The sequence below is a fragment of the Eumetopias jubatus genome, unplaced genomic scaffold, assembly GCF_037043125.1.
Source record: "Eumetopias jubatus isolate StellerSeaLion01/CBP00866 unplaced genomic scaffold, mEumJub1_p1.0 scaffold_5, whole genome shotgun sequence".
NCBI classification, from domain to species: Eukaryota; Metazoa; Chordata; class Mammalia; order Carnivora; family Otariidae; genus Eumetopias; species Eumetopias jubatus.
In genome coordinates this window covers 146,978,415-147,000,793 of record NW_028274811.1, presented here as the reverse complement: position 1 = coordinate 147,000,793, position 22,379 = coordinate 146,978,415, and the positions used below count along the sequence as shown (strand labels likewise).

The 22,379-nt window shown below is 43.4% G+C and overlaps 1 protein-coding gene across 2 annotated transcripts in view; it reads right to left on the bottom strand.

Annotated features, from left to right (window-relative positions):
* The window catches only part of SEMA5A (semaphorin 5A), a 307,625-nt gene that overhangs the window by 156,732 nt on the left and 128,514 nt on the right, over window positions 1-22,379 (bottom strand). For both annotated transcript variants that reach the window (XM_088023722.1, XM_028122663.2), the window contains exons 4-6: window positions 15,142-15,204; window positions 3,041-3,139; window positions 1,034-1,247 (exon numbers count right to left, since the gene is read on the bottom strand). In XM_088023722.1, coding sequence (XP_087879848.1) covers window positions 1,034-1,247; window positions 3,041-3,139; window positions 15,142-15,204 — 376 coding nt within the window. The remainder of the gene's footprint in view (window positions 1-1,033; window positions 1,248-3,040; window positions 3,140-15,141; window positions 15,205-22,379) is intronic.

Below are 22,379 nucleotides of genomic sequence, written 5' to 3'. Positions count from 1 at the left end.
GAGGGTGAGAAATTCTCATCTACATAATTAGCTTGTACTTGACAGAAGGCCAGTAAATCTTTGTAGAACTTGAAAGCTCAAAATAATAAATAGTATAAGGGCAATTTCAAGATTTCATCTTTGTGCAAGCTTTCAAATAAAGGGATGACATGTGATGCACGTAGGTATCCATAACACTGTGTGTGTGTGCAAGCACATTCACACATGAACATACACACATACAGAGGGCTCAATTTCAGTTGGCACCCCTCACTCAGGACACTGAACAAAGCCAACCTCTATTCTGACTGCTTAGTGAGCACATGACCAATTTCTAGTCCAAGACTTAAGTCTTCTGGGGAGACACAAGGAATCCGGCTTCTCCTGCTGCTGCATATTGTCACACCTGGATGCTGTGCCTGAAATTGCATCAGCCACTCTGCATGCCCCGCGGAGTCAGTCTGAGGACCACACTGCCACAACGTGAATGGCAGGGAGACCAGTGACAGAGCTCACTGACACTCACACCGTCAAAGGAAGTAACCCCAAAGACGCATACCCCAATGCTCTGGTTATGTGAACTCGATACTTTTTTAAACTGATCAAGCTCTCTGGAGCTACCTGTGGCCAAACCCATTCTCTTACCCAGTGTCTGAACATTTCATGAAATGCTAGTAATTTCCTGCTTTTAGATATATAATGAGAAGTTAAGAAAGAATGCACATGAATCTACAGATATCTCTGATATGACATCAAATTTCCTGAACTTCAAACACTAGCATAAAGAACAGCCTAAGTTCGACGTATGGTCATGTCAACATTAGCCCTGTTGTCCTGGTCTCCAGCATTAGCAATATCTCTTCCCCTTCTGCTCCGAAAGAGCCCCGCGCAGATGCCCTTCCACACTGACGAACAAAACAAGTGACATTTTAATTTCCTGAGAAAATGAAGAAATTGTTTTTCTTCGGAAGTGGCGGCAGCTTGCTTTTGAGCACAAGCAACCAGGCATTACAGACAAACGAGGTGGGGCACGGGCAGTGACGGGAAAACTCACCGTTGAGCCATTTGGAGTTGTACTGCGCCGTGCGGAGAGGAGGCAAGATGCCCAGACTCCGGTAAATGGCAGGATCCCGTCCGGGAAAATCCATGGCCGTAGCAGCGTACAGCTCCCCACCGGCCGTGAGAAGAGCCGTGGAATTGTGCTGGGGACTGTAGGGGCAGCGGGCCATGCCACTGATCTGATCATGGATCTCGGTCAGGTTATTCAACTGTGCGGGAGGACAAGAGAGACGAAACCGATTACCCTCCAGGAAAGCCCTAGAACAGTGTCGGCCTGACCCAAAAATGACGCAGGTGCAATAAACTCTCTGGCGCTCAGGGTAAGACATGACAGATGTGTGCACTCCAACTTTGATGAAAACACCCTGCGGTGGACTTGGATGGAGGATCCACCAATCACATCCCTCATCCTCCCTTCAGAGCTGCGGGACCTCACACTATTAAACTCTCGCCAAAAAAAAAAAGAAAAAGAAAAAGAAAAGAAACAAGATGATTGTACATGGGTCCCATTGACAATGCATGGGTACTGCAGATCTTTCCACGTCAATAGAGAAAACTTCAATATTTAGAGAAACACAAACCACAATATAGATTCTGTGCAATTTTATCACCCTAAGCGAATTAAAATGCTATGAATAGCTCCAAACTCTGCTCACAGATGAGGATGAGTGCTCTTTCGGACTGTGTAGCCCAAATTTCCAACACTTTATTTTGTCAGTTTTCAGACAGCCAACTCGGGGTCTTGCAGGCATCTGGTGTGAACCCAGCTTCTCAGTTGCTGGTTTCCCAACCCATCCTTGAACGAGAAAAGTTCCACTGGCTTCTTCATCCTGACTTGGGTGGTAGCAGAGCACAAGGGCTAGACAGGGGACCCACACACACACTGCTCGTTCTGCCGGCAGAGGTTTAGCTCCGGGCAAGTTACTTAAATTCTTTCTATCTCAAACTCTTGTTTTAATACAAGAGGCACCCAAAGGATAAACACAACCTGGGGTAGATCACCACCACCCGAGTCGGTGCAAAGCTTGGAGAACAGGGCATGACATCCTCCCCCTTGTTCTTCTTATATTTCCAGTAACTGGATGCTAGTTTGAAAATATTGCAGATGCTAAAGTCAGGCTTTGAGAGAAGTCAGGTAACCAGGAAATTAACATAACGATATTTCTTCATCAGGCTCCCTGCGGGACATCAAACTCCTATCTCAAATTAGGAAGGCTGCACATGTGCTCGGACGCCCCACGGACCTACGGGTATAAGACGCAGGCGCTGAAGAGTCCTCTGCCAATAAGGACAGGTTTAAAAGAAAAAGAAAGGGCGCCTGGGTGGCTCAGTCCTTAAGCGTCTGCCTTCGGCTCAGGTCGTGATCCCAGGGTCCTGGGATCGAGCCCCGCATCGGGCTCCCTGCTCGGCGGGAAGCCTGCTGCTCCCTCTCCCACTCCCCCTCCCCCTGCTTGTGTTCCCTCTCTCGCTGTGTCTCTGTCTGTCAAATAAATAAATAAAATCTTTAAAAGAAAAAGAAAAACAAAGAGGACAGGTTGGACCAACACTTTGCCCAGGGCTTGGGCTTCATTTGTTGGCTTGCTTTCATTTTTCTGACATTGCTCTTATCCAATTGGCCAATTATATTTTCGTCATTTGGACTATGATTTTAAGGCCATTTAATGCTTCTCAGGATCTCTATAGTAAACCAGGATAAATGAAGAGTATGTTGAGGATTAGTGTTTAGGATCACTGGTGGAGAAAGGCTGGCAGAAACAGTTTGGAAACATATTGAAATTTAATTCAACAAGCTACCGTTACTTCCAGCTCTTTATATTCTAGGCAGTGTGATTAGTAATAAATCAATACATGAAATATTTTTTTCTATTTGAAAAAAAGACTTTTTCTTTGATTTAAAAAGCAACTCCTTAGAGAACGGAAGTACATGTAAAACTACAGCTTTAACAGAACATTTGGATTTTCCTGGTATTAAACTCTGTCGAGGCTCAAGACGAAGACCTACCGTGCGATTGGTGCAGACAGGCGTGAAAGCGTTGGTCCCACAGGTAAATAACCGGTCACCACCCACCAAAAGCACCCGGATGTAGTTCTGACATTCCTCCTGGAGGGGGAAAAAAAAGAATCACACGAAACATGTTAACAGGCCTGAACACAAGAGGAATGGCAAATCTGAATATATTTTGACTGGCTAATAAATTATATGGCAATTGACCACTAAAAACAAAAACAAAAAATCTCTTAGATATTGACCCCCAAACAACAATAAAACTTAAATAATCTGACCTCTACCTGCACACTTGTTCGGTAGAAAATATTTATGAAGATAAATATACACATTCAATTAAAATCTCAAAGCATGTATCTTTTTTTTTGATGAATGTGGTTTCATTTTGAATTGCACCTGTTAACAGAGCAAACCCGAAATCGCCTTTGATATGTGTTAGTGAGGAGAACGAATAAAAGGAAACTATTGGATGCCACTCATGAAAAATTGTCTTAGAAAACGTTCCAGAACTTTGAAAAACAATGTTACAAATGCTTCTCCAAATGCAAGGGTCACATGTGAAACTCTGTATACAAATTGGAACAAGTTTTACACAAAGTTTTCAAAGTGCTATTCCATACATAGTGAGAATCTATACACATTTTTGATTTTTGATGGAGAAGCAAAAATGTAACTAATAAGGAAAAAATGTCCAGAACATGTGGGATGAGACCCCATGCTGAGTGATGACCCAGAGTTGAATATGTTTTGTGCTTGCAAAGCATGCATAGAAAATCTGGGGCACTGTCATCATAGTGCATGGACTTCTAAGCCAGAAAGCTCTTCATTCATTCAGCAAGCATTAACTGATTAGATATTCTTTGGTAGACATTGTGCTAGAGGTCACAATCTAGGCATTCAGCAGAAAATGAAAATACAGGGCCATGACAACTACTATGGAGTTGTCCAGAGAACAGAATATTACTACCTCAGGAGGGAAGGGGAAGGGAAGAGTTGGAGAAAGGCCTCCCAGGAGGTGACATCTAATGTAAGTTTTAAAGGAAGGATAGAGGGGCGCCTGGGTGGCTCAGTCAGCTAAGTGTCTGCCTTCGGTTCAGTTGCTGATCCCGGGGTCCTGGGATCGAGTCACGCATCAGGCTCCCTGCTCAGTGGGGAGTCTCCTTCTCCCTCTCCCTCTGCTGCTCTCTCTTGTCAAATAAATAAATAAAATCTTTTAAAAAAATACAAGAAGGATAGAATTTAGTGAAGCTTCCTGCAGGAAGCGCCATCTGATACTTACAGGATTCAATGACCTAAAAAGGAAGAAAAAGACACCCCAGGTCGGGGGAGCGGACTGTGCCGAGGTGCTGTGGTTAGAGTGAGGGGCTTCCGTGGTGTATGGAAGAGGTCACACATCCGCTGCACAGTCAGACAGGGGCCGGCTGTGCCTAGTGACTTGCTATTTGTTTTCATTGCATGAAGTCCGACCTGACCCAATGTTGAAGGACCACTCAGTGTAGAAGCTAAACTTGAGATAGGGAGATTACAGTTCCGGAGACAGACAAGGGAACCACTTCCTTAATTGGGTCCCATGTCCTTTAGTGCCCAGACCGGGTGGGGGGGTGCGGACGTGCAAAGCCAGAACGCAGTGAGCCAACAGGATGTGGTGAGGAGCCAACCGAGTGGACAGAGCCGACAGCTCATGATACACAATGGTGCAAATCGCACGCTGCCCTGCATAAGAAGCTCTGCGTTCGGCAATGCTCTCTTCAGTCGAATGGAGCCCCAATCTCCATGCCATGCTGGTTTGCCATAACTCAGTCTGCTTGTTGGCCTGGCCATGAGGATGATGAAAAGAGCTAAGTCTGGGGATCTGCTTTCTAAATATGAAGTCAAATGTCAAGATATCAGATAATTCTCCCAATACCATAACTAGCAAGTATAGTAACAAATTATCACTGACTGCTAATCTGAACATACTTCGAGAAAAAAAAACAACAAAAGGCATGAAAGCTCTAAGGTCGATATCAGGAGAATGGAGAAGTGAATGTCAACAGTGTACTGGGTAGCTGAGAAAGGTACGCCAGATGGGGAGGCTTGTTTTGTTGTGGCCTGCTTTGTTTTTATGACTAGTGAAAGGGCAGAGCGTTCTGAAAGAGAAAGAACAAAACAAGACTTCAAAGAGCCACATGGTTATCTCTTCCCAAGCTCAGGGAGCACAGGGAGGACACAGAGGAGGGGCGAGGTGGCCCGGCCATGTCAGGGAGGATGGGGGCACAGGGGTCTCAGAGACAGGATAAAGGCGGGGATGAAAGCCTGAGGCCTCCGCATGTCTGAGGGGTACTCCGAAGAGACAACTTGGAGCACAGGGGGAGCTGAGAGGGCCTGATGCCTTAACATATAAAACAGACGCAGAAATGACACTGTAATCGATAGGAGATGGGAAATGACAAACAGTAGGAGAAGCGGGGATTTTGCTTGTTTTCTGTTGTGCTTTTAGAACTCCTTCAAGAAGGAGTCTAAGACATAGAGGAACTCTTTTGTTGTCGTTTTAAAGCAAGAGACTGACACAAAGTAGAAACGTGCTGGAAGCAAGCCTATATCCATGAACACAGTCAAGGGTAAGTTTTTCCAAGATCCCAACTGAAAGATGACGTCTACAGACCTGGGGGAGAGAAAGCCAGTGCCTCTCATCAATTACGGGAAGGGAACCAATCGAGATAACAAAATGTTTATCTTCATCTCCCAAAAGAAAGACAAATTGAAAATAAGACCGGAGGTCATTAACTTTCCTGAGGGCCCATCACAAACTTGATGAAGAACTGGAAGGATGGTTAGGGAGGGTGAGCACCAGGATGCAGGAGTGTACCAGAGAGGCAGGACAAATCCAACTCAATTTTTTTTTTTTTAATCTTGGAAAAAAGGAAACAAGGGAGGGCACAATGATATTTCAATTGGAACAGAGAATTGTAACAAGCCTGTTCCAGTAACCAGGACCACACGAGAACACACTCGGGGGCTCGACCGTCTGAAAAGGGTCACGTGCCCGTGGACCACCCGGCAGCTTCCCCAGCTCAGTGAGATTGCACGGCAGGATAGAGGAAGAGTTCAGGGATCGGGACGATCAGATAAGGGGGCCCATACAGTCTTTTTCTCAAGGACAGAGGACAGACGCAACCCTGTGGACCCCAGAGTTGCTTGTGACATATGGGACCTGACCAGAGTCACGTTCTAGGTGAGTCCAGTCTGCACGCTGGGATGCACTGGGGGAGGAGGGGAGGAGGGGAGGACAGAGGAGGAGGTTTGCATTATCACCAATGGGACGAGGACAAGGCATGCTCCCTCCTCGTGTCTTGTAAGAGGAACCTTTGGAGGCGGGCATACTTCTGTGTTTCTTCTTAACTGTCAAGAGCTGAACTCCTTTGCCCAAAGTCTGGCTCAGTGCGTCTCAGAGCTTTCTCGTTCTCACTCCCTTAAAAGCCCCCTCATGTTTCACCCACAGACGGCTTCAACCAATTCTAGAAGCAGGCTGGATGTGAATCCTAAACAAATAAATGCATCTAAAATAATGTTTTTTTAAGAGAAATCGGGGTAAGTGCAGACAAAACAGAATGCAGACCGTATTAGATAGAAGAAAGTAGAGGGACTTAGCTTTTGAGCAGCAGATAAACGTAGAAATCAGAGAGTCAAAATTAAGAATGAAAGGAAATGACCCCGAGGGCCAAGCTCTGTCATCATCAGTCTCCTGCTGGTGATGAGCCTAAGACCCAAATTCTCCTGCGGAAAATCTCCTGGTGGATCGCGTCATCGATCACGGCTACAAACGTGGCTGTTTCACTGGTTATCTAAATGTGCCAGAAGGACTGCTTGGGATCGCTTGTTTTATTTAAAGTACACGCATGATGCAGATGTCCCTTCCGGAGATTCTGGAATAGGTTTGTCTTATAAATCAACTTACCTAAATATCTTTGAGTTTCCTTTTCTCATCTAAGAATACTTTCTTTTATCCCATTTCTGTACCTTGAAAGTGGCTTAAGGAAATTCAATGAATTCTGATTTTCCAAGAAGTCATAGTGCTCATTTCCAAGGCTGCCAACAGCCTGCCACCACACGCTTCTCTTGTCTCTAATGACAGTCATCTATCTACATTTTGGTAACACCACCTGAACCTTAAAACGACCCATGTGCGCCTGCAATCCCACAGGCGGGTCAACCTGTCCTTGACTTCGTAGCAATTCTTATTTGAATTGATAGCTGGGAGGCAGAGTTGCTGACTCATTAAAAGAGCTTTGAGACCAAGGCCCACTTAGGCTCAAGGGCACATGGCCCTCACCCCAGGACAGAAAACACACGTTTTCAGGACCTTTCTCTCAATGAATTCACTGGTTTTTCCCTTACAGTGCTTCAGCCTTTTTTCCCCCAAATAGGTAGGTTCTGCTTGAAGAAAGACTGTCTAACTGTGTAGAAAGACGATCTGTAAACAGGGTAGGTGTCTCAGCAATGCCAGCCCATCTTTGTTAGGGGTGGGGGATGAGGGCTGGGAGCCAGGCAGCGTCCATGCTCATCACAGTGCTCCCACTGAACACAGCGTGTCTCCCTTAGTGATGCATCACCTTTGTGAGCATCCAGAGTGCCGCAGAGCAATTTATAGTAACTGCACGCGCCTCTCCTGTTGAATGTATACTTACAAAAAGTCACGATTACCAGGTGAATCTTGAGAAACTGCATCACCCAATCAGATGTAAACGTATATATATATATATATATATATATATGGCATATATACATAGGAGACATATATGTGTGCAAGAGACACATGTATTACATATATATGTGCATACAGATTACAGAAGTTTTTTTTTTTTAAAGAGTTTATTTATTTATTTTGAGAGAGCGTGAGCAGGGGTAGGAACAGAGGCAGAGGGAGAGAGAGAATCTCGTGCAAACTCCACACGGAGCTTGGGAGCCAGACACAGGACTTGATCCCATGACCCCGAGATCATGACCTGAGCCAAAATCAAGAGTCAGATGCTCAACTGACTGAGCCCCTCGGGCTACATAAATTTAAATAAATATATAGACATGCTGTTATAGTCATATTTATATCTAAATATATAGATGTACATATCTAGAAATATGTAGCTAAAAATACACACATATGCATATGAATATATATTAACATACCTGTTGTATGCTATATGATATCTAGTGTATTGATAAAGTGTACTCATTATGCATATATTTACAGAACGTGACTATTTTCAACTGAACTCCACGGAAAACTTGTTGGGGACACCTCAATTTAAAAAAAAAATGAAAAACAAAACAAAACAAAAAAAAACGAAACTGCCTGCACAGAATCTATGCAGGTTGTCCGTGTGCCATCTAAAGAAGCCTTAATTTTTGCAGTAATTATATAGAATAAGTTCAGGTCTGCAGGGTGCTGCATGCATTAACTCAAGAATTCCAAATACTGCCACTCCCGGTGAACATGTCCAGCCCCCCCCCACCCCGCATGCCACCAGGCAGGATGGAGTCATGGAGTCACGGTGGCTTCCCCCCAATATCTGGAGTTTGCCACTCTCCTTGCACAGCTGGACAACACGGCAAGCAGGACCCCAGGAGAAACGCAGGCAGAACAATACACGGAGCCCTGGATTCCAATCAAAACTCTCCCACCAAAGAGCAAAATAATTCTAGGCACTTGGTGTCAAAAGTATCAAAATGAGATCACGAGCGAGAAAGGTCCAAGAAGCAAAAGCTCCAAGAAGCGCACAAAGCAGCCCCTTCACCCCCTTGCGAGCCAGTGCATTTCCTAAAGGGCATAGTGGGCAGGGCTGTAGCTCAGACACAAGGACCCCAGACGGACAAGGGCCTCTTGTTCGCGTGCAGAAGAATCGGCCATTTATGTTTAAAATAATGTTTGTTTAAAAGACATTTAAATAATTCTTGAAGCGGCCTTCTGTCATGGTATTTCAAAAGGAACTAAATACGACAGACTTTATTATAAAAGTTTTATAATACATAAAAACAGACGTTTCTTCCCCCCTTTAATGCAGGAAACGTTTGAGTGCTTTGTAGGCAAAGTCACCGTCTTTCCCAAAATGAGCTGAAAATTGTATAAATACAATCGAACTCCAACCTCACGGAGAACTGGCAAGTCTCCGCACTTCCTTTCTCTCCTAAATGGGCCCAAATCAAAGATCTATGACATTTTCTTGACCCGATTCCCTGAACTGTCAGTTTAAGGGACTACAAGTGAAATGGTGCCCGTGTTGGTCCCAGCACCACCAGGGAGAAAGAGCAAATGTGCCCTCTTTCTTCTCCCCTGCTGTGCAGCCGGCTGAGGAATGTTCCCATCAGAGCAGCAAGTGGGCCCAGGGCACGCCACCCCGCAGGCTCAGCCCCCTCACCGCGCCCAGCATTCCTGGCTCTGCTTATCCTGCATTATGTGGGGCAGCACAGACCACTGCTCTTCGGGGAGAGAACACCATGAGTTCAGTTAAAATGGCTGGCATTCTTCTCATTTTTGAGATGTCACATTTTGCATTATTCTTTTGATTTCAGGGAGAAGGGAAACTTTGTAATTCTGTGAAAGTTGTCCTAAGACTACTGCACACACAAAAAATATACAATCGCTGAATTCTCATTTCTAAACTCCTGGCCACTAAGAAAAAAACCTGAATTCCACTCCCTAAACGGACGTTATAACCGCCCCCCTCTGTCTAAGAGGGTACCTTCCAAGACCCCCCAGGGGAGATACTATGGTTTTTCCTATACGTACCATCTCTCTGAGAAAGTTTCATTTGTAAGTGAGGCACAGTGAGAGAGGACAACAACAAATAATAGAACAATTCTAGTAATATGCTGTAGTAAAAGTTTTGTGAACGTGCTCTCTCTCTCCCTCAAAATGTCTTACTTTCTGTGCTCACCCTTCTGTGAGTGATGGTCGGAGATGATGAGATGCCTACGCGATGCGGTGACGTGAGTGACTGATGTAGGCCCTGTGACGCAGCGTGGGGCTCCTACCGACCTTCTGGCGTGACATCAGAAAGAGGATCATCTGCCTCTGGACCGCGGTTGACCGCGGGTGATGGAAACTTCCAGAAGCAAGGGGGCTGCTCCAGTTAAGCTGACTCTGTGAAAATGTTTTCCGATTTGGGCCCTTGAACTGTCAGCATGGAGAAATTTGGGTTGTCTGAACTGTGAATTCAGGGACTGGCCCTCGGGCAGGTGGTATCTGGCCTCGCTGCTCCTCTTCATAGAAAGTGGCCTTGTTTCTTCTTCTGTGTCCCAGGGGCTGGGCTCAGGCTACTGGGCCAGGTGCCATTTTGAGAACGTAACAGAGACGCTAAGTAAGGAAAAGGAACTAGTAGAGGAAGACGCACAGAGCCGGATGTCCTGCTGGGCTCCCCACCCATGGACCACCTGGCAGTGTGGCTTAGGCTGAAGCCTCGGAAACCCATCACATCATTCTGGGCGCATGAACTTCTACCGCACACGGTGCTGCTACAAAACCAAATTCCATTTCAACTGAGCACAGGTTGTTCAAGAGCGTAGATGGGTCCATCAATATACTTAATGCCACCTCAAAGAACGTGCGATCTCTCCTTACAGTACTGGTGCTTGAAATTCATCTTCAGCTGCATTAGTATATTCTTCTGAAAAAAATCCCATCTACAAATGGAGTTTGAATCAATTTATAATGATGGAGATTTGCCATTGTTTTGAACCCATTAAAACCAGAAACACGTGGAACATGAAGGTCTGATTTTATGTGACCGTGTTTGTTCCGCTCATTTTCCTTCTGTGTCTCAGAAAACTCAGCGGACAGTAGTGAGGACCGCTCCCATCTGTCAGTCGAGGGTATGTTACCTAAAGGAATGAAAGATGCTCTTTCCGATTTGTTTCTGGTTTTCACTTGCCTAATTTCTAAGCACCAAACAACAAATGGTCACAGCTTAAGGCAAAACACGGGTCAGTTTTGATTCAGCAGAAGCAATTATTCACTCCAAGCAGTAATGATCTGCTAGTAAAAGGCTACCGCTCTAATTCTTATAAAATTACTGACTCAGAAACTATCAGCAGGAGAAGCACTGGCTACCTAAAGAGGCAGATGTTTTCCTAAAATACATAGGAACAGAGGAGACTGATGTCCAGAGAGGGGAAGGAAATAGCTATTTTTGAAATAGTCTGTGAAACGAATGAATGTGATCTAGAGGAAACATGAGAACCATGTGAAATGGACCATGTAAGAACTGCCAATGCTTTCATCATTTGGAGAAACAGAGTCCAGATTTTTGAGCATGTTAGTACCTGGCAATGTCTGGAGACATTTTTGGTTCTTTTTGGCTGTCACGACTGGGTGAGAGGGATTGCTTGCACCTAGTGCAGACCTGGGGACACTGCTAAACATCCACAATGAACAGGACAGAGACCCCACAACTAAGAGTGATCGGATCCCCAACGTCAAGAGCGGGGAGCCCGAGAAACCCTGAATTAACAAAGATCACCACCCAGGTGTGGGTCTCACATGTGTGGTCACTCATCAGGAGAGTAGAGTTACACTCCCAACCTCGGCTGTGTCCTGGGCTCAATGGGAAACCATCAGGCCCAGCTCCCAGTCCAGGGGCACGGGTTGCATAATGAAAATGCAGCATGACAGGGAAAATACAGATGGCTACTGGTAACTGGTGCAATGTGGGGGTGCAGCAGGGGCAGGAACCCCTGCAGAGAAAGACACAAGTCCTGGGTGATAATTGGGGGGGGCCCAGGGGGGAGCGTGGGCAAGGTGGAAGCAGGGGGAATGCTTGAGATGGGGCCCCTTGAATGGGTAGGAAGCCATGGCCACCCCACAGGTCCAGAAAATTTGTTGCTGGGTTGCCCAAAACCGAATCATGCCTATTGGCATGTGCACGGGCCCAGAAGGAAGAGGAGAGGGGCGAGCCAAAGTTCCAGAAAAAAAAGAAAAGATAAAGACAGAAAGAAAAAGGAGAGGAAAGCCAAGAGGGTGAAGGACGCATGCCCACAGACCCTGGAAGGCACCGGGGGCATCAGGCAAAGGGGAGGACAGGAGAGCATTAGGAGCTTGGAAAGGAAGGTCAATGTTTTCTGCTGGTAGAAATAAAAACAGTGCCTCCCCCTAGCTGCCCCCGGGCGATTCTGCCTCTCCACACTGCAGTAAGGTGGTTTTGTTTGAAGAGTTCCCTGTGCTCTGGTGAACGGGGAGAAATACCTGTGGTACATGACATGCACACATTCCAGGGAGGAGAAAGCAAAGCACAGAGACACCCCCTTCTCAGGGTTTTGCACATAACTTATCCAAACTCAGTAAGAAGAATTCATTAGTTACTTCTCCTTTATTTTGTGGGGGCATTTTCAGAGACAATATTCCAATTTTTCGTAACCTGGTGCTATCTTTACTTCTTCTTGTGTCTCCAGTGATTTATCTCGGAAGCATTTTCTGAGGTTAAAGATCTCTCAGTAAATTGCCTTCATCAATTTCTGCCTTTTTTTTTTTTCTTTCTTCGTCTCCAAGTGTTTCCCTGGCTAAGATGGCATTTCCTTCCTTCCCCTCTGATCCTTCTGGGTTCTTTATTCAGTTTTGGAAAAGCCAGTGACTGAGTTTGCTGAGACCGGCCTCCACGTCTGACTCTCAAAACTGTTTAGTGAACAGGGGAACGGGCAATGAAATTGGGTAAAATAAAGTGCCTAACATCTTTTACCCACACAGCCGGTGTGAGGATCTTTTACCAGTAGTTTGCTCATTGAATTTGCTAGATTTTTCCCCCAAGCTCTTGGCTCTGGGCTCAGATCTGCACAGGGAGCCCTACTTGCTGCTGTTTGTGCATCTGCTTCCTTCTGTGACCCAAAGTGGGATTCACATTGGAAAGACCTATGCTCCAATTAAAGTAAAGCCATCACTCTCAGAACGAGACAGAATGAAAAAGCTTTTGCACAGCAAAAGAAACAGTCCACAAAACCGAAAGAGAAGCGACAGAATGGGAGAAAATATTTGCAAATGACATATCAGATAAAGGGCTAGTATCCAAAATCTATAAAGAACTTATCAAACTCAACACCCAAGGAACAAATAATCCAATCAAGAAATGGGCAGAAGACATGAGCAGACATTTTTCCAAAGAAGACATCCAAATGGCCAACAGACACATGAAAAAGTGCTCCACATCGCTCGGCATCAGGGAAATCCAAATCAAAACCTCGATGAGATACCACCTCACACCCGTCAGAATGGCGAAAATTAACAAGTCAGGAAACGACAGATGTTGGCGGGGATGCGGAGAAAGGGGAACCCTCCTACACTGTTGGTGGGAATGCAAGCTGGTGCGGCCACTCTGGAAAACAGTGTGGAGGTTCCTCAAACAGTTGAAAATAGAGCTACCCTATGATCCAGCAATTGCACTACTGGGTATTACCCCAAAGATACCAATGTAGGGACCCAAAGGGGTACGTGCACCCCGATGTTTATAGCAGCAATGTCCACAATAGCCAAACTGTGGAAAGAGCCATGATGTCCATCGACAGATGAATGGATAAAGAAGAGGTGGTATATATATACAATGGAATATTATGCAGCCATCAAAAGGAATGAGATCTTGCCATTTGCAACGAGGTGGATGGAACTGGAGGGTGTTATGCTGAGTGAAATAAGTCAATCAGAGAAAGACATGTATCATATGACCTCACTGATATGAGGAATTCTTAATCTCAGGAAACAAACTGAGGGTTGCTGGAGTGGTGGGGGGGTGGGAGGGATGGGGTGGCTGGGTGATAGACACTGGGGAGGGTATGTGCTATGGCGAGTGTTGTGAATTGTGCAAGACTGTTGAATCACAGATCTGTACTTCTGAAACAAATAATGCAATATATGTTAAGAAAAAAAAAAAGAAGAAGATAGCAGGAGGGGAAGAATGAAGGGGGGGAAATCGGAGGGGGAGACGAACCATGAGAGACGATGGACTCTGAAAAACAAACTGAGGGTTCTAGAGGGGAGGGGGGTGGGGGGATGGGTTAGCCTGGTGATGGGTATTAAAGAGGGCACGTTCTGCGTGGAGCACTGGGTGTTATGCACAAACAATGAATCATGGAACACTACCTTAAAAACTAATGATGTAATGTATGGTGATTAACATAACAATAAAAAAAAAGAACGAGACAGAATGAGCCTCTGCACCAGCTGGAAAAAGAATTTCCTCAATATGGTCCTGTATAACTTTCTCAGAACCAGATTTCCCCGGATGGAGGAATTCTGCTCTTCTTGAGCCAGCCACCCTGTGGAGGCAGGTCGACACTGGGCAAGGCTGCTCAAGAAATGCATTTGCATTTCCAACCTTAATTAGAAACTGCACTTTCCTTAGGAACTTGGGGATGCTGATTTTCATATGGAAAGAGAAGAGGTGGGTGGAGGAGAGAGAGAGATAGAGGGAGAGTTTATTTTACAGATACATTAAAATGAATTATAAAGAAATCTCATCATTTTTGATATAATAATTTTATTTATCATAGAGTCACTTTATGGAATTAGCTCTAAGATATAATTGGGGGAAATTAAAATGTTATTTTTAAAATTCAGGCCCATATATTTCCAAATGATATCACAGCCAACTGACTCCATAGTTTAGCCTAATGATTAATGGTGCAAGTCAGATCTGTTCTTCTATTCTGAATCCTTTTCTGGAAACTGTGGTTAATCTTGATTTAATGTTAAAACCTTGAGAATCTACCATACATATATTTTGTTTCTGTTTTGTTTGTTCGTTCAAAGGTTTTATTTATTTGGGAGAGCGTGAGACAGAGAGTGTGAAAGAGAAAGAGAGAGGGACAGACCACGAGCAGGGGGGAGGGGTAGAGGGAGAAGCAGGCTCCCCCACTGAGCAGGGAGTCTGATGCAGGACTCGATCCCAGGACCCTGGGATCAGGACCTAAGTCAAAGGCAGACGCTTAAATGACCATGCCACCCAGGCGTCCGACGTATATTTTGAATCCTGCTTTTTTTTCAAGTTACAAGGCACCATCATCAGGAATAACCTTCATATTAAAATGCTTCACGTATAGTCCTTCCAAACAGTGGTGACCGTGCGTTTCTGCATGCCCCTTACCTCGGACTTGCCCTTACTGTAACAGGCCTTCTTGGTGGCTTCATCACACTCCCACTCCACAGCCTGTAGGAAACACCAAAATGACAGCAACTGTTATGGTTTTGACCGAATAAAAGGGGAAAAATAATAAGGCACTGGTAATCAGATTAGGAAATGTGGGCACACCACGGAACCTTCATACTAACATAGAATTTACACTAAATTCATGAAATTCACTCACAGGGGCTTCTATTTAGCTTTGAAATCAAAGCATTTAAAGGACTTGTCCCCTGAGTATCTATAGCTCAGCAGAAGTAGTGTGATATTTAAATGACGAGGCACATGCAAGGAGCTGGTCCCCTACTGTACTAATTCCTGAAACCATCCCTTCAGTGAAATCACAGGATAGATCCACACCACACTGAGAAGACAAGCCTTGGAACAAAATGATGTAAATACTCATTTAGGCATTTGTATTTTCTGTTCACAGTATGTCATTTATCAATATTCAAAGATAATGGAGCAAGGATGATTTTGCAACCTCCTTACTCCCGAGATCCATATGTAAATGATGAAGAGTCAATAAAAGAAATAGCTCATGCAAAGAGCACATCTACTACTTCACCCAATACCAGTAATTTTCATACCGTTAGGAGCTCTGACTAACTAGTTAGAGCCACAACCTGCGAGTATGTTTTCCCAGACTTTCCAAATCTAACGCACGGCATCGAGTTGACGTGCATTCTTTCACATCTGCTGCTCTCCGTGACTACCTGAGATAACACACAGCGCTAACTTCACAGGAAGAAATGATGCCTGCAAATATTAACGATCTATACGCCAAGACTGTGAATCACTTTTTTGAACAAACTTAAGAATGTGAGCTGTTTATCTTTTGTATTATTGTACGGTATGTGGATTTGTGTTTTATCTTCCTATTAGAGCTAGATTTCCAAAGAATTTAGGAATTCTGAAGGATCAGTTAAATCGTTATCAGAAAAAAAAAAGTTTCTTAAAATTTTATTTTTTTGAGAGAGACCGTAAGCAGGGTTGGGGGGGGGTGGGTGTGGGAGGGGCAGAGAAAGAATCTTAAGCAGTTTCCAAGTTCAGCGCGGAGCCCGATGCAGGGCTCAATCTCACAACCCTGAGGTCATGACCTGAGTCGAAATCAAGAGTCAGACACTTTGGGCGCCTGGGTGGCTCAGCTGGTTAAGCGTCTGCCTTCGGCTCGGGTCATGATCCCAGGGCCCTGGGATCGAGACCAGTATCAGTATCAGGCTCCCTGCTCCGCGGGGAGCCTGCTTCTCCCTCTGCCACTCCCCCTGCTTGTGCCCATGCTCTCTCTCTCTCTCTCTCTAATAAATAAATAAATAAATCTTAAAAAAAAAAAAAAAAGTCAGACACTTAACCAACTGAGCCACCCAGGTGCCCCATTATCAGAAAAGATAATTTAAGCAAGGGACAATTCTTTGCTAATTTGAACTAATGTTAAACAGTAAACTAAACTAAGCCAAAAATAAGCTACCGTCAAACATTATGAAGGAGAATAATGGCTTCACTCTCACTTCTAGGAAGAAGATATTTTTTAATTCTCCTAAACCTAGGAGAGTAACAAAGTGATGGTGTACCATAATCTCGTATCTACTGTCCTCCAAAGAACGTTACATAATAGAGATTAAAACACAAAACCCTGCCTCTTGTAGAACTTATCTTCCTTGGCAAATAGGAGTCCATAAGAAAAGTATTCTAAAGAGAACCACTTCGGTGTCTTTCAAACAGAAACAATATCCTAACTGCTTTCCCTTGTGTCAACTTAGCGATTTTTGTCAGTGTCAACATTGGATAAGAGAATTTGTTAATTCTTTCTGTGATGTCTTCCTGTTCATAATGTTTAATGGCAGCAATAAAATCACAGCTAGTCAACACGTGGTGCAAACAAATGACCTGAATTCTGTGCTAGGATGACAAATACATTCGTGACAAGGGATGACACCTCCCGAGAAGACGTAAGGGCTTCACGTGTAATGGCAGATCCATGTGTCCCCATGGGACTTACATAAAACAAGTGCATTACTATCGTTCCAAATGGACCTTTCCTTTCTTAGACCTCTCTATAAGACTATGTTGTTTGTATTTAAACACAGATATCTGTATTTTTGCCCTTACTTAAACTCAACACAGAATTGATACACCATGCTACATTCTCTTACAAAGTCGACCCTATTGCAGCTTTGACTTTCCATCATCAGGATTGGTTATATAACTACTAGGACAACTACAAGGCAAAAAGCTTTAGGTAAAGAGGCATTTGTAGGGGCTCTTGTCAGTCCAGTGATTTCGTTGAAAGTTAAAGAGTAATTCTCTTTTCATAAACGTAAGACCTATGAGGAGCATGGTTAGTCCCAGGGTTGCAAGAGAATTTACCAAATGCCATCAGAATTTTTCAAATCCTTCTGCCGCAATCACAAAGAAATAGCTTCCCCAGTCTGCCCACTGCCCAAGTAGCCTGTGTGTTTTTAAGATAATTGAAGGCCAAGGATTGGATGGGGAAAGTAATGGAAAAAAGAAGGAGAGTTTTCAAGAATATTTCATTACTTTATCCAGTTTGGCAAGAAAAAGCACTTGCACTCACAAGTTTATTAGACCAACAGAAAATAGGACGCATCTTACAGATTTTTCCGAAGACAGTTATTAAAAGAAGCAAAGTTACTTCCGAGGCCTTTTTATTACAGTATAACTAGCTTTCCAATAATATTCAAATCCAGAATTAATTAAAGACCATGACTGTTCGGCTTTTCTGCTGATTCACTTCCTACCTGAATAGAGGACAGGGTAGACCAAATTTATATTAGGAGTGGCCTGAACTACCTACCATAGGGCTGGACAAATATTACTGGATGTCACAGAATTTATCAAAGAATGCAGTGGGAAGACATGTCTTCTCCAGATTGGCCTAAAATAGGATGTTGATCCCGTAGTGTCCTTCTATTCTCTCAATGAACTGAACTTAACCCATGTGACCACTTCACAACTATGGGGGGGAAAGAACACATTTATTAGAGAGAAATATGAGTATCAGCAGAATCCTCCTGTACCAGAGTTTATTTCTCAAAGTTACTCACCCTGTTTGAAATTATATTATGTTTTAACCTGTTCATAATTTTCTTTACTCCACAAGAATTGTTCTAATAAATTAAATTTCATTTAATCAAGTCTTCTCACTATATTCTCACAGGAGATTTTGGTTATTCTTTCATGCATCATAATTTTGGAACAAATCCCACTACTGATTTCGTGAAGCCATCTTTTCAGTTGACCTCCTTTTAAGACACTTTTGTATCTACACAACCTATCTTTATGACAGTCAAAACAAATGCGAAGGCATTAACATGCTACATCTCAGATCTCAGTACAACACTCGTGATCTTATTTCCTGAGTCTCTGTTTTTTTTTTTTTAAATCTAATTTTTATCATCTCTTGTCTTTTCCTATTGCACAATAGCCCTGCAGAGGGGAAAAAAAAAAAATCTTAATTCTCTATTCCGTTCTGCATTTAATCTTCATTATACTTTTTGGCAGCACACATGTAGAAGTAATACCGTGGTTACTTGGATATCCAAAGGCTATACACAGTAGGCAAAGAATGTGAAGCATCTACATCTTAAAAGACAAGAAGATTCCCATTCACAGAACCTTATTTTTGTTTTGTATATAAATATATACCAATAACATCTGTGCTCTTCAACTACCTACAGAAGCTTTGCTTTACGCATTTGCATTCATTTTCTCTTTCATGTCATACACAGTTAGGAAGTACCCACCTACCAAGGGCAAGACGCTGTGCTAGATAATTTTGATGGAAGAGAGACAGACATATAGGTGATATGTGCACATGTCAGACATTAGTTTATGATAAAATACAAGTGTCTTTCATCAGTCTGGACAACATCTTGCTAACTCTGAGAACTTGCTCACTCTGAGAACTTCACCACGGTCACTTCCATCGTTCCAATAGCCATGTTCATTTCAGATCCAGAGACCTGGAACTTATAACATCAACAACTTTCAGGAAGCCACAGTGCTAGAGACAGATGGAAAAGGAAATAGAGTAGATTTACAGCGTATCATTTTATACCCGTGGAAGCCCTGGATGGAAGAAGCACGACACCATACATACCTCACCATCACGCACATACATATGCTCAAGTTATGATGAACGGAGCTCCGATCTCAGGGGTAAATCAAATGTGGGAAAGAAAAAAGATTGGCTCTTTCTATGTACGTGTTACATACATACAAATCCACAGTTCTCAGAAGTATATAAACAAAGCTGTGTATTATCACATACCGCAGCGAGAGAAGTTAATTAGACAAGGACCAGCAAAGGCAGATACTTTTCATAAAAATGAAGAGAACAACATTCTAGGCAGATGGGCCACTACTCTTTCAGCAGATGGCTTTGCTAATTAGATACTGGCAAAAGATAACATTAAAAAAACTAGTTTAATTACACAGTGCCAAAAATTAACAACCACCTGAGGGCTTTTTTTTTTTTTTTTTATACACTGCATTCATAGTCTTATGTCATGTATATCTGTGAAATGCCGGAGAATGTGAAATCGTGGTGGCAACTATAAACACACTGCCAGGCAATGTGAGACCATATCCTCGTTCAAAACGGAGGCAAAACACAAGTGAGTTGGAACTTGAAATAACTTGATTTTTATGTTACTTCAATAAGGTGCTCAACCAGTCACCCTTAAGCAGAGACATGTTTGCAAATTACCTTTAGTGACCACACATGACAGGTTCAAAACACACGGGGAATTTGAGATGGAATGGTGTGCATTGAAAGACACAAAGGGGTAGACAGTGTAGTCACTTGGGAAGGATTTCTGTCCATGGCAAACATGTAAGTCCATTTCACTCTTACTGGTGACCTCCGAATCAGAGAACTGTAAGGGGGCATTAGTCCTCTTATCCAATGACTGGTTTTTGATTCTCATGACCCTGGCATCATCCCAAATTACAGATACAGCTTACTTTGGAAATCCCATAAAAGTGTGTTACTACCATTTTTAAAACCCTTATATGAAAGCCCAAGATCTTCTTCCACATCAGAATCCCAAGTCAGACTTACTTTTGATAGCTGCACAGTGGAGTTCCCAACTTGTTAAATGCTTACTGGGCCTTTTGTTTCACAGTGGATCTTTTTAAGATTTTATTTATTTATTTCGGAGAGAGAGAGCGTGAGCGGAGGGAGGAACAGAGGAAGAGGGACAAATAGACTCAGGGCTGAGCACAGAGCCCGGCGCGGGGCTCAATCCCATGACCCTGAGATCATGACCTGAGCTGAAATAAACAGTCGGGGGTTTAACCAACTGAGCCACACAGGCGCCCTGGCTGGGTCTTTTTAAATTCAGGGTTGTTTTTTGAGTAGACAGTATATTAGATTCCTAGGGCTGTCATAACAAAGTACCATAGACTGGGTGGCTTTAAACAATAGAACTTCTTCCCTCGTGTTCCCAAGGCTAGAAGTCTGAAATCAAAATGCCAGCAGGGTCGGTCATTCTGGAGTCCCCAGGAGAGAATCTGTTCCCTGCCCCTCTCCCAAACTCTGCTGGAGGCTAGCAGCCCTGGTGTTTCAGGGCTTCTGGAAACATCACTCCAGCCTCTGACTCTGTTTGTCCAAATGTCCTCTTCTTATAAGGACACTGGTCTTTGATTAAGGTCCACCCTAGTCTAAGAAAACCTCACGTAGTTCATTGCATATGCAAACACTCTACCTCCAATAAGGTCACCTTCTGAGAATCTGGGGGGATATGAATTTTGGAAGGACACCATTCAACCCAGTACAAGACAGTGTGACATAAAAGTAAGAGTTTGAGATTGACAATTGGTAGTACACAAATGAGGGCCATTGCTTTGCTGGAAATCAGCTGCCAAATCTTAGGCAAAATACTGATAACAATTTACACAACCCTTACATTGTGTGACTACAGAGCTGGGTGCTTTGTATACATTTTCTAAGTTAAGTCTCTCTATAATTTTACGTGGGAGATAACATTAACATAATATTCTGGATGAGGACATCAGCTAAATAACTTACCATAAAGCGACAAGAAGAGTAAGTGGGACATCAAAATTTGAACTTGGTGACTTGGATTGAAGCCTGTGCTCTAAACCACTGTCTTCTGACCCACAGAAATCATACAGTATTTGTCTTTCTCTGATTGGCGTATTTGGCTTAGCATAATACATTCTAGTTCCATCCACAGCATTGTAAATAGCAAGATTTCATTCCTTTTGATGGAGTAATAGTCGTGTGTGTGTGTGTGTGTGTGTGTGTGTGTGTGTATCACATCTTCAACCATCCATCAGTGAACATTTGTGCAATCTCCATAGACTGACTATTGTTGATAATGCTGCTATAAACATTGAAGTGCATGTGCCCCTTTGAATCTGTATATTTGTACTGTTTGCGTAAATACCTAGTAGTTCAATTGCTGGGATGTAGGGTAGTTCTATTTTTAGTTTTTTGAGGAACCTCCATACTGTTTTCCAGAGTGCCTGCACCAGCTTGCATTCCCACCAACAATTCAAGAGGGTTCCCCTTTCTCCGCATCCTCACCAACACCTGTTGTTTCTTGTGTTGTTAATTTTAGCCATTCTGACAGGTGTGAGGTGGTATCTCATGGTGGTTTTGATTTGAGGCTAATAGACACATGAAAAGATGCTCAACATGACTCATCTGATGATGAGTCATGTTGAGCATCAAATCATGTGTCTATTAGCCATCTGTATGTCTTCTTTGGAAAACTGTCTACTCATGTCTTCTGCCCATTTCATACTTGGGTTGTTTTTTGGGTGTTGAGTATGATAAGTTCTTTATAGATTTTGGATACTAACCCTTTATCAGATAGGTCATTTGCAAATATCTTCTCCCATTCTGTAGCCTGCCTTCTAGTTTTGTTGATTGCTTTCTTCACCGTGCCGAAGCTTTTTATCTTGACGAAGTTCCAACAGTTCATTTTTGTTTTTGTTTCCCTTGCCTCTGGCGATGTGTCTAGTAAGAGTTGCTATGACCGAGCTCATTTCTTTAATTCTTATGCACAGTCTCGTATAAAAGAAAGTAAAAGTGGCCTTTACCAAATTCATGCTTTATAAAATGCAAGATTACAGCAGTAAATGATTAGTAAAATGTAAGAACAAATGACCACTGAGTCATAACACTCAGTATCTAATTATTTCTGTATTTT